Consider the following 13,804-nt stretch of genomic DNA (forward strand, 5'->3'; position numbering starts at 1 on the left):
AGGCTAGCGAGCCAGCGTCTTGCCCACTTAACCACCGTGACCCCCAGATAGATAGGGGGGGGGGGCGAACAACTAGGTAATTTCAGGACTGATCTATTAAGGTACAATCTTATAAATGTTAATGTTTCACGTACCAAGTTGATATCGAAATCACATTACTTCAATCATACAGATATTATGATCTAAAGCACACCCCACTACCGATCCCCGTAAAAGAATTCACGACAGCTTTCACACCCCACTACCGATCCCTGTAAGAATTCACGACAGCTTATCAGTTTCATAAAAAGTATAAATTTACAGTTTTGATTCAATTAGCTATTAAAAGTGCAAATAATATTTTTTGGGATTCGAAACATATTTTGAAGGGGCAATATCATTACGTTTATATAATATTATATTGGTATGAAATGAAATGTGTAAACGGTACATTCGCCCCACCCTTGTAAACGATAGATTCGCCCCATCCCTGTAAACGGTACCCTCTACATTCGCCCCATCCCTGTAAACGGTACCTCCTATATTCGTCCCGCCCTTGTAAACGGTACCTCCTATATTCGCCCACCCTTGTAACTGGCACCTCCTACATTCGTCAAACCCTTGTAAAATGTACCTCCTATATTCATCCCACCCTTGTAAACAGTACACTCTACATTCGTCCCATCCTTGTACAATGTACCTCCTACATTCGTCCCATCCTTGTAAACAGTACACTCTACATTCGTCCCATCCTTGTAAACGGCACCTCCTACATTCGTCCCATCCTTGTATATGGTACCTCCTACATTCGTACCACGTATCCCCACACATTTGTACCGCCCTTGTCAACGGTACCCTACTCTACATTCGTCCCGTCCTTGTAAAACCATCCTACCCGCACCACCGATGAGAAGAAATCACCAGGTATTTCCTCTACCAACACCGGGACCTTCTGCAATCTGATTGAAACACAGATCCTATTTAGTTTCGTATTTTACAGTTCACAATGTGGTTTTACGTTGTCTTAAAAATACAAGGATCTAGAAGGGTGTTACATAACTTGCGTTCTGGTTAATGTGAGGGATTATCCAATGAGGCGGTCTGTTACGACGAGTTCTAACAGTGCGGTGCACGGAACTGTAAGTATCCCACTAGAAATATCAACACTGATTGGATAATCAAAAGTCTGACGTCATAGGGTCAAAACGCCGCTCGAATGACCCCTGACGCGACCTCCCTACAACTGGTCGTAAGTTTATGTAGTGGAGGCCACCGAAAGTATATATTAAAAAAAGGAAATATATATTTTAATCAGATTAGGACATTAGGACACCCTGGTCAGTGAACAAGCGCCTTACTCACGGAACCAGCGTGGCTCATGAACCAGGTGAGTCTAATTATCTTAATCGTAAGCTTTTGCCGACAAGCACTGCAATCATGTGCTACATCTGTTGGTTTTTTTTTTCACATAGACGAATTCAGTTTTTGTTTTGCATTCTGATTAAAACACAGATCCTATTTCGTTTCGTTTTTTATAGTTCAAAATTTCGTTTTACTTGTCTTTACTACACTAGGATCTTGAGGAATTCTTATCATTGAGGTGTTCTGGATAATGTGAGGGATTAGCCAATGAAACGGTCTGTTGCGGCGAGCTTTAGGCGTGTTTTGCACGGAACTGTGTGGGTAATCCTCTAGAAACATCAATGCTGGTTGGTTAATCAAATGTCTGACAACATAGGGTCACAAGCCGCTCGTATGACCTCTGACGCGACCTATCGCTACAACCGGTCAGACGTTCATGTAGTGTAGGCCTTTGAAAGTATAAAAACGAAACGAAATATAGATCTGTATTGTAATCAGATTGTTTATTGTGCGGATTGTTTCTAAACGAAACGTTAACGGTACAGAAATGAAATAGGCCAATTAAATATCACGGTACAGAGCTTTTCATGTCAAGATAAATTAAAACTTTGAACAACACCAAAGATTTTTTGAAACGATGAAAGTATAGAAAGCTAAAACGAAAAACATTGTAATGGTTTCTATATGAATAAAATAAAACCAAGTAGGAACAATCCAAACCATTAGACAAAATTCAAAGTCCTAAAAAAACAGTATAGGCTAAATAGTTATTGTAATGGTTTCTATATCTTTCATAAGGTGTGTTAATTATAAGTAACTTCCATGGTCGTCAATTGAGAAATTTTAATTGTTGGACCAGCATCTGGTCTGTATGCACTATTCATCTTGATCATACTGGGGACATCGGAATTACAGCCTTCATTACTGTCTCTTGCTTGTAAATCAATGGCGCGACAACTTCATAAGAAGTCCCCTTAAGGTGGCAACTTTCATCCTGAGAATAATTTTGCAAATGTCTTCATCTCTAAATTCCTTTAGATGGAGTTGGTGCGATCCGAAAACTCCCCTCCTCCATATCCACTGATTTGCCTATACACGTGATGCTCGTAATCGATTTCTAGCCCGACGGCGAATCACCAACAAGGGTATGCATGTTCCAGCGCCAATAGTAAGAAACGTCTGTGGGAATCCATGCCGTGGGACATTCCGGCCAAAATCCATAAAACCTCCGAACTAACCCAGAAGATATTGTATGGTGTGAACGGGTGTTTTATGGCTCATCTAGTGACCTCGAACATGCATGAACATCATCATTCAAATGTTTGATGAACTTTTTGAACAAATATATGACCGTGTAAAATGGTCTTAAAGCAGCATTAGGTAAGATTAGATAAAGAGATGACAGTTTTCGCTATAATAGTTAAAACATAAATAATGAAAACATTATGCTAAAATTTCAATCAAATTGCTTCCCTCTGAACTGAGATATCATCGATACAATTATAGGCATATTTGTTTCAAAAATGTTTTTGAAGTGTTTTGTTGTGAATGCGCGTAGAAACACTCATGTGTAATGAAGCGCTATATAAATCGAACACTAATAATAATATTAATAGGCAATAATAAACGAAACAGTCTCGATTAACCATTTTTAGGTTAAATTATTCATCACAAAATGTATTCAAATCCAGTAAATATCGCAGGCTGACGAATTAATAATTTAGATAATATTTCAGGCCTAAAGAACAATCTTCCATAAGCAGATTTAACTCTCCATAATGTATGTATAAGGCTTCACGATAAACATGACACTTGTATAATCCTAACTGCGATGAAAAACTGTATACTCCGTTGTTGTTTCATATAGTAGTACGCTCGTACCTGTTGACATCCAGATATCATTACCACGCTGTACTTGCTGGGAGAGAGAGAGATGGGGTTTAACGTCCACTCGACACAAACTAGGTCATTTCGGGACTAACAGATGGTTTAATTTTATTTCAATATTTGCTTGCGCGTAGGGGCCGTTAGCAGTGGGAGGAAACCGGAGGACCCGGAGAAAACTCACGAGGTTGGACGTACAACCGGGGAATCGAAACTACGCCAGTTGACTCAATGGCAGACCTTATGATACAGTGCGCACACGCTAACCATTCAGCCATCCACCCATCCACCCATCACGAAGACAGGAAAACTTGTCCAGAGAGATGCGCTACGGTCTATTCTTATTTCGAATTCCCACTGTAAAGGTATCTTTTACGGGCACGCCGATGTTTACAAGAAACTGCGATTCTTCCTCCCATCCGAACGACAAGACACTGATCATCGTAACTCACTTCGTCATGCACCGCTGACTAGGGGAAACCTTGTCGAAAAATCCCGGGTGCGGAGGTTCGGGAATTCCCGGAGTCCACAATGGTCACTTTATATAAATGAGTATTTTGGTGAATACTATCCCTAACCTTAACCCTTTTTAGAAGACTGAACTTGGATCCAATTTACCTTTTACCCCTCTAGGGTTAGCGTTAGGGTTAAATACTCATTTATATAAGGCGGCCATTGTGGACTCCGGGAATTCCCGAACGTCCCCAGCCGGCCTACAATTAGTATCTCCCAACTTTCTTGCCGTAATAAGAATAATAACAATTGTCTTGTACGTAGTTTGTTTTATGAGATCGGATTAAAACACGAATCATATTTCGTTCGTTTTCTTTAGTTCAAAATTTCGTTTTACTTGTCTCCACTACACTAGGATCTAGAGACTTGTTATATAACCCGCGTTCTGGATGGTGTGAGTGGTTTGCCAATGAAACACTCTGTTAATGCTAGTTTTTGACATGAGGTGCATGGGAGGTCGGGTGTTCGAGCCCTGCATTGGCCGAGAAAGTTCATCCAGATTTTCCGACGTGGTTCCCCCTTGTCAGTGATGCAGGATGGAGGGCCTGACAAGGACAGCTGTCTAGTCGTTCGGATGGGACGGAAAACCGAGGTCCCGTGTACACATTGGCGTGCACGTAAAAGATCCCTTGGCAGTTGGAATTCGATATAAGAGTAGGCCGTAGCGCCGCTGTCAGGGCAAAATTTCCCTCATAGCACACTGTATGGCGTATGCCCGTCTTCATTAGACAAGGTTAGAAGCAGAACAGTAGGACGTTAAACCCCATTTCATTTCATTTCGTGAGGTGCATGGAACTATGGGTAACCCACTAGAAACATTGCGTCGGATTGGTTAATCAAATGGCTGACGCGACCTTCCACAAGAACCGATCAGATCTTCATGAAGTAGAGACCATAGAAAGTATAAAAAACGAAGTGAAATATCGATCTGTATTTTAATCAGATTGTTGTTCTGTGATGATTTAATTTATTGGAAAAGACATTTTTAAATTTCATGGTGTTAGTTCCACCATAACTAATTTCATGGTGTTAGTTCCACCATAACTAATTCCATGGTGTTAGTTCCACCATAACTAATTCCATGTTATGTTGTTAAAAACGTTGGGGGGGGGGGGGAATGGCTGAATGGTTAGCATACGCGCGCTGTATCATAAAGTCTGTCATCGAGTCGACTGGCGTGGTTTCGAATCCCCGGTTGTACGTGACAAGGAGTAGGGTCGCCTGTCCAACCTCGTGGGTTTTCTCCGGGGCCTCCGGTTTCCTCCCACTGCTAAAGACCCCTACGCGCAAGCGAATTATGTAAATATAATTAAACCATATGTTAGTCCCGAAATGACCTAGATTGTGTCGAGTGGACGTTAAACCCCATTTCTCTCTCTCTCTCTCTCTGTGTTAAAAACGTGCTATTCTTAGATTTCTAAACCGAGTAGGAGTTAATTCCCTTGGCCCCGTACGATGAGATAAACTACATTACATCACAGTTTCGCAGCCATAATTCGCACATGCTACAGCAAGTCGACATTAAACACCATCAATATGTAAAGGCCAATTATAATCTGACCACATTGAATCCTGCGCGTGGGGAAAAGCGCGCACTTTTATTAAAGATACACTATGTAAGATTTAGATAAAGAGCTGGCCATTATTGTTAGAATAGCTCAAAAATAGATAATTTCATTCAAATTACTTCATTCTGAGCCAAGTTACCACTGTTGGTAGTTTTGACAAGATGTGTGCATTGTGGTAAACAGGGCGCTGGTATATTCAAGACTTAGCCTCGCTTTCCCCTTTTTAAATTAAGTTTCTAAATGGCGAACCGTTCTAATCTAGTAAAAATCTCGAGTATCCGATGCCATCGAGAGTTGATTAAGGTCTTTCATGTTAATAAATGTCTAATTAATAGTTTATATAACATTTCAGGCCTAAAGAAGGACCTGCAATAGGCAGATTTAGCTCTTGCATAATGTATGTTTAAAAAGATTAATACAGTGACATCATTATTAATGTATGTTTAAGCATTCGGGCCGGACGATGAAATATGTCTTCACAGATTATAATTCACCGACTACTTTTCTCATACGGAGTGAATGATTTTGGCTTTGCAATTTCGCTGACATTTTATGAAGACATGCCTGTACAAATTTAAAACTACTCAAATCAGTGTTCTGAAATGAAGCGATTATACTTGCCTTTTTTTATGTCGCGGACTTTTTATTCAGGCATATCGAAAGTTAAAACTGTTGTAAATCAAAGCAAAAATACGTGGTTAGGCAGTTTCGTAGACTTTTTTGTCAAGGCATATGGAAAGTTAAAACTTATAACGGATTAAAACTCTTCTCAAACGAAGCGCATATACGTGTCAATGCTGTTTCGCAGGCTGTTTGGGAATGAAATGGGGTTTAACGTCCTACTGTTCTGCTCCGAACTTACACAGACTGGTTGGATATGTGTTGTTAAAATTTATAACGTATCTAAACAACTTCTGAAACAAAACGAATATACTGGCCTGTGCATTTCAAAGAGTTGGCGTAGGGTTGATATAAAGTTAAAATTTAAATCTCTGAATGAATATATATATTTGCCTATGCAGTTTCGCAGACTTTTAGTGATGCATTTGTGTAATTAAAATTTAAAACGGACCCAATAATGTTCTCAAACGAAACGAATATACTTGCGCATGAGTGAGGCATATGGCCTTATAAAACTAAGTCCTTATGCAATCCTGCATATTTTATGTGAAGGCATATTATTATGCATAGTTAAAATTTAAAAATGATCAAAAAACTTTTCTCAAACGAAACGAACATACTTGCCTATGCAATTTCGCTGCTTTTTCTTGTGAAGGCGAATACTGAACCTTCCTTTGTTTAAACTGTGTTTAATTAAATGTCGAATGACGATCGGGATTCGATTTAATTTTCTTTATAGGCTACACCATTGATCAAGAGTCTGACGGGGAACACGCGGATTGTGAAGCATTTAATATTAAATGTAAATATCGAGATAGGTTGTCTGTCTTAAAACAAATTTAAGTAATTTTGTCATGTTACATGCCCTCTTCTAAATTACAGACTTTTCGTCATCAGGTATACGCCCTGGGGAAATACGGGCAATTAAAACATTCGTTGGGAAATCTTGTGGTAGAGAACCAAATCCTACCTACGCAATCTGTTCCACAATAAGACACACACAAGCATTGACAGACATTATTGATCTGGCCAATGGGAGGGATTAATATATTATATTTTGTAACTTCATCTAACTGACAACCTCATTGGTCAATGTGTCTTAACCGACAGCTCGTGCGTGGTAATATTGAACAAGAAGACCGTGTATAAATTCCACAATATTAAATAAAAGGATTTGGGGAGAGTGGTTGAGAATAAACGTACACATACAATATTGAATATTTTGTAATCAAGACCAAGACACAGGGAAAAACTGCACGCGCCTTTCCGATTGACTCCAGATATTAACTTTATTCCTAAAAGCACGCTTCTACCAAAAACCTACACGTTACCAAGATCCGACAAACTTTTTACGAAAAGCGGAAATTGGAGTTTAAAGAACAATAGTTATGATTTCAGTGAATTTACATCTTTTGGCTTTAGCACTTTTGTGTATTACCCAAATAGGTAAGTAATCTTTGGTTTTCCTTTTTTTTAATTAATCTAGGAACCGGAATGATATTCACCAAGAACGTATTGCAAGGGTAAAAAATCTCCATAACTTTTACAGTGAAACATATTATGATTTGTCATTTGTGAGAACTTCCTTTTATCTTCAGTTATCAATCAAATTCGGTCCGGATTTTAAGAGCGGATCAGGGTATTCGTCATCTCCAGGAAGTTCCTTAGACTTCAGGAATCAATGCCAAAATGTTACGTACGAACGAACAAAACTTCAGTTCATCAAGACGTTGACTTTTTGTAAGAAAGTTCCCAAAAGTTCCTGGATTGATATCGAGCCCCATGTTTACACTGGCATTGCAATGCATGTATATTACAATGAACAATGACATATTAATCCTTGAGTGGTATTTAGTGATTCGGCACATTAAAAAACACAACACAATTTATATGGAAAAACAATCACTGGTTTATACACATATAGCACGACGTTTCGACAAGTATTCTCTTATCGTTATCAAGTACAAAATGATGAGAATACTTATCGAAACGTCATGCTATATGTGTATTAACCAGTGATTGTTTTTCATATAAATTGTGTTGTGTTTTTTTGGGGTTTTTTTGACAATGACATAGTTTATATATTTACCTATTGTTTATATATGCACGCAGTTAAATAGATCATATAATAAATATAAAGCAAATCGTTCCTAACAATTCTACGAAAATTTTTATGCAAGCAATACCGGGTGCAATAATCATGACAGTGCCTTTTTGTTTTGTTCCTTATATACGTTGAATGCAATTTAATTTAAACTGCTATAGTAGTGAATAAAGACTACGCCCATTTTGCTCGCTGCTATATAGCCTACAGATGGCGCTCCAAGTCAAAGCCTACAGGACCAGATGTCAGACAATGTGTACATTTAAAAGACAACGGAAACATATTAATAAAATAATCTACTTCTGAAGAAAGTTTCTCTCGTTCCAGCACTCCTAGAAAGATTAAAGGGAATTTTGAGTAATTTGAAACACCATATAATCCAATTTGAGTAATTTGAAACACACTATAATCCAATTAAAATAAGTAATTAAATGGAAATGATTACAAAAGAGGTGTAATTGGTTGATTAATGGTTCCAATATTACTATCTTTATGTATTAAGGTTCAATCTTTTTCTTACAATATCTAAGTTTAAAACATGTTATTGCAAGTAATTTACAAAGGGATTGGGGGAATTTCTAAAACTTATGCACCTTCTCCGCGGCATATTGGGAGAATTTATAAAACTTCTCCACGGCATACATGTAAGTACCAAAGCGAACAAAACACAATCGCGTGCGATATGCATGTTGTGATATGTGTATGGTATTAATATCTCTTTCATATCCAGTACGAGAAAACTAAAGAAGGCGCTGAATAAATGCGGTTTGATTTCAGTCTAACCTGTCGATTTCTAAAGTGTTATCGCTCTGAAAATCATCAACTTTATTGTCAATTTGTTGTGAATTTCTCAATTATAAAGAAAATGTTGATTCCGTAAAACGCCAAAGAAAACCATCCACTAAGTTTTAAAAAGATTTAACACTTTTAAAACGAAACCGAATAAAATAAACTGTTTAGACTGGTCTAAGTCTACCCATCTTTATTATGCATGAAATCCCATTGCACGCGTTGAAAACCACAACATGCTATTTCGTAACCGACTCCTCAACTGATCCTAGCAAGTCTATAATCCCAACCTACTTTCAAAAATCACTATGTGACGTTTTGTAAACCATCATTTTGTGAACGACTTTTAAACATACATTGTACAAGAGCTAAATCTGCTCATTGCATGTCTTTCTTTAGGCATGAAATGTTATATAAGCTATTAATTAGATATATATTAACAAAACAATACCATAATCAACTTTCAAGATTTTAATTAGATTAGAACGGTTCGCCATTTAAAAATTTAATTTAAAAATGGGAAAGCGAGGCTAAGTCTGGAATATACCAGTGCCCTGGTTACCACAATGCACACATCTTGTCAAAACTACAGACAGTAAAAACTTGGCTCAGAATAAAGTAAATTGACTGAAATTTACAATATTTTCATTTTACATTATCTATTTTTGAGCTATTTTAGCAAGAATGATCAGCTCTTTATCTAAATCTTACACAATGTATCTTTAAATCTACATTTCAAGAGAATTGCCTCTAAAATATAATTTAAACGATCCAGGTGTACAGGCAATTGATATAATTTTTATACTGGGTTGCGGCGATCTCCACGAAACCAAACTTTGATAATGTCATATAATGTGGAATAAATCTCAATTTCCATGCCAACTGCTCTCTTGATTTCTTCAAAACATTCGAGACATTTCACATTTTGTTTGACGGATTAGAATTTACTTATGACAGTCCATTGTATCAATCTCCTCTATTTTCTATTTCTTTTAAATACATTTTTTGGTAACTGATGTTGGTTTTTTTTCTCCATCATCTGTCCACATGATAAATGTCAATTCCACATAATACATTCGCATTAATCTTTTTGTCTAATTAAACAAAATTCGTCTTAAAATATCAAATCAATAGTTTTCGCTAATTTTGGATCCGTCGCTGATTCATATCAGTTGTATTAAGACTACAAGCTATCTTATCGTTTGTGTTGTAATTCTAGTAACCACTAATGGCGTAGATCTTCTACTTGTCTGTTGACATTTCGAATATAATCGGCGATTTGTGTCTATAAAGTGATTCTAGATTTCACAGATGGATTTTCGCAATGTTCGCCATATTCTGATTTTAAATAGAGGTGGTCTCGAGGTATAACCTATTGGCGCAATGTTCTGATTTTAACTGGGGGTGTTCTCGAGGTATAACCTATTGGTGTTAATAGTTAGAAGACTATAAGACAAAAGCGACGCTGCCGAGGTAAAATTCTGTTTTTTGCAGTGTGTTAGTCTCAAAATAACCAGTACAGAGATCATATAAAACGAGTTCAACTGTGTCTATACATAGCTTTGTTAAGATGCGGTCATGAGAGAGAGAGGGGGGGGGGTAACGTCTACTCGACACAAACTAGGTTATTTCTGGACTAACATATGGTTCAGTGTTAGCTCACGCTAACCATTAGGCTATCCACCCCCACCTTCCAAGATGCGGTCATGAATGGATGATTCCACAGGCAAGCGAACTGTCCACAATCAGTAAACAAGAGAAGATAACTCAAAAATTGTTTCAGAGAATTAAAAAACAATGACGGTGAATAACTCGATAAAAACAATAAAACCGTTACAGAGAAGAAATATCGTAAAAACAACCTATCGTTAAAGTATCGTATATGGCTATTTTTAAAAAACTATCCTTGTAGAGCCATCGTTAAAAACTATCGTTAAAAAATCATATACGGCTATCGGTAAAAAAAAAAGGTAGAGCCATAGTTAAAAACAATCGTTAAAAAAATGCCCTTAAATATCATATATGTCTGTTGTTAAAAACTATCGTTAAAATATCGTTTAAAAATACCCTTAAACTATCGTATATGGCTGTCGTTAAGATATCTTATAAAGCTATCGTTAAATTATCGTATAGAGCTATCGCTGAAAGCGCCTTATAATACCTCAATTAAGGAGTAATGCTAAAGATTACCTAAAACAGTCATGAGAAGAATACTTTAACATCTCGTCAACACAATATTCTGGTCATTTTGAGAAAATAAAATGAAATGAAATCTTATTGTTCTGCTCCTAAACTGGGCTAATGCCATACAGTGTGCTATGAGGGAAATTTTGCCCAGACAGCGGCGCTATGGCTTACTCTTATATCGAATTCCAACTGCCAAGGGATATTTTACGTGCACGTCGATATGTACACGGGACCTCGGTTTTTCGTCCCACCCGAACGATTAGACAGCTGTCCTTGTCAGGCCCTCCATCCTGCATCACTGACACGGGGAAACCCACGCCGGAAAATCTGGATGAACTTTCTCGGCCAATGCAGGGATCGAACACCCGACCTCCAGGCTAGCGAGCCAGAGTCTTAGCCACGTGATCCCTTGTCATTTTGAGAATAACATAGGGTTATTGTTACTATGGTAACTAGAACAGTGGCGTTTCCGCTTACCCTTCAACGAATTCCATCGGTCAAGGATTCTTTTACGTCCAGCCGTTTCTGTCAGCGATTCTTTTACGTCCAGCCATGTCTGTGAACGATTCTTTTACGTCCGGCCATGTATGTCAAGGATTCGTTTACGTCCAGCCAATTTGTACACGAGTGGACACTTTACTTGATAGCACCTTAGCCGCTACCCCCTCACAAATCACAATAATTGTTTGAAAATTCTCAAAGCCGACATATTTCTAGTCGAGATGCTTGTTCATTAACCCACTCGACTACCATATATAGATCCAAGATAAAATTATATCTGTTAATATTACGATAGAGGAATGGGGTTTAACGTCCACTCGACACAAACTAGGTTATTTCGGGACTAACATGGTTTAATTTTCTTTCAATAATTCGCTTGCGCGTAGGGGTCTTTAGCAGTGGGTTGAACAGGAGACCCTACTCCTTGTCACGTACAATCTGGAAATCGACACCACGCCAGTTGACTCAATGACAGACATTATGATACAACTAACCATTCGTCCCCCCCCCCACCGCCCAATGGCAAACTCTATTACTGAAATGTAGTTTAAATTATACCAGAAATTGTGTTTTTTGTTTATTATTATTTTATGTTTTAGTTCGAGATGTCCTACTAATATATAAAATCTATATTTGGTAAATTCAGAGGTCGGTTAAATCGTTGAACCCTAACAGGTTGACAATATTTCATTTCAATTGGGAACGGTTTCTTTCTATAAAATAAATCACTTTAAAAATTCAGAATGCATGTCGAGATTAGATTAGGCACCACTTCAGCATCACAAATTACATTGTTTCAATAAAATTTAATTAAAAAAGAGAAAAGAAAATGCCGTTGATTTTGAATCTCTTAAGGAATGTCGGTCCAAAAATAGTTCAGAGTTACTTCCGTTCAGTATATACAAAGATATGAAGGATTTAAGATGCTACTAAGTCCCTTTAAGGAATGTCGGTCCAAAAATAGTTCACAGTTCACCCCCGTTCAGTATTTACAAAGATATGAAGGATTGAAGATGCTACTAAGTCAAATCCCTTTAAGGAATGTCGGTCCAAAAATAGTTCACAGTTCACCCCCGTTCCGTTACGATATGAAGGATAGAAGATGATATAAATCAGCAAACGCTACCTATGGTAAAACTTTTTGATGGTCGTCATTTTAATTTTATTGAATTCTAGCCTGGAGATTAACTACCGTTGGAATGTTTTTATGTTGTTTTTTTTTAAAGGAGCTAAATCTTTAATCTTTGGCACCTAGAAATGGACACAAATGGATCGCAACGCATATAATAATGTAATATGAATGTACATGCATATAAACTGATTTACATTCAATCATTTCCGTTCTTACTCCTAATTTCTAATCAGTTATGTTCGGCAAAATACGCGAAGAGTCCAAATTGAATGGCAGTCTTTGACGTGTGGTTATTCAAATCTCCTGTGGGGGTATGTTTAGCCTCGTTCATCGAGTCGCTTCATTACAAATGACGCTCGAAAGCATTCTGGCACGCGATTCGTGTGCCAATTTTAAAATTTTCATTTTGTCTTAAATATTGGATATCACGGTAAGATAGCAACATCAATGCTGATTTAAATTGAGCAATAAGCCGTGTTTGCAATGTCGGAGACTGTGGGTGATGTTGAGTTAGAGACTTAGCTACTTTAAATAGTGAACACAAGTACGTTTTAACCAGGATTAGTTATTAATCAGTGAAAAGTCACATATCCCAAATATTAAAGAGGCATTATTCAAGACCTAAATCTGTCTATAGCAGGTCTTTCTTTAGGCCTAAAATGTTATATAAATTATTAATTAACATGACAATACCAAAATAACCTCGATATCAACGGATGGTTCCGATTTTAAGTGGATTAGAACGGGTCTGCGATTTAATGAGATTTAATTTATAAATGGAGAAGCGAGGTTAGGTCTCCAATAACCAGCACCGTAGTTACGATAATAAAGAATCAATGAACACATCTTGCCAAAACTACAAACAGTGATAACTTGGCCCAGAATAAAGTAATTTGAATGAAAGTTTCAATATATTCATTTTGCATTATCTATGTTTGAACGGCCAGTTCTTTATCTAAATCTTAAATAAAGTATCTTTAAATGTCCGAAAAATGCAAACGACGAACAGCGGTCTTCAATCGATTACTTTCACTAGTTGACAAATGCAACAGTGCTAGAAATCTTGTAACAAATCATCATGGGAATTGCACACATTCCGAAAAATCTGTAATGCTTCATGGGGCGACGTAAAAACTTTATTGCACTCCATGAACAATCCAACAT

The 13,804-nt window shown here is 37.4% G+C and overlaps 1 protein-coding gene across 1 annotated transcript in view; it reads left to right on the forward strand.

Moving 5' to 3' along the window:
* The first annotated feature begins 7,076 nt into the window (after window positions 1-7,076).
* LOC126825525 (myomodulin neuropeptides 1) overlaps window positions 7,077-13,804 on the forward strand; it is a 95,200-nt gene continuing 88,472 nt past the window's right edge. The window contains exon 1 of the mRNA XM_050555178.2: window positions 7,077-7,373. Coding sequence (XP_050411135.1) covers window positions 7,316-7,373 — 58 coding nt within the window. The 5' untranslated portion in view covers window positions 7,077-7,315. The remainder of the gene's footprint in view (window positions 7,374-13,804) is intronic.

The sequence above is a fragment of the Patella vulgata genome, chromosome 6 (assembly GCF_932274485.2).
Source record: "Patella vulgata chromosome 6, xgPatVulg1.2, whole genome shotgun sequence".
NCBI lineage: Eukaryota > Metazoa > Mollusca > Gastropoda > Patellidae > Patella > Patella vulgata.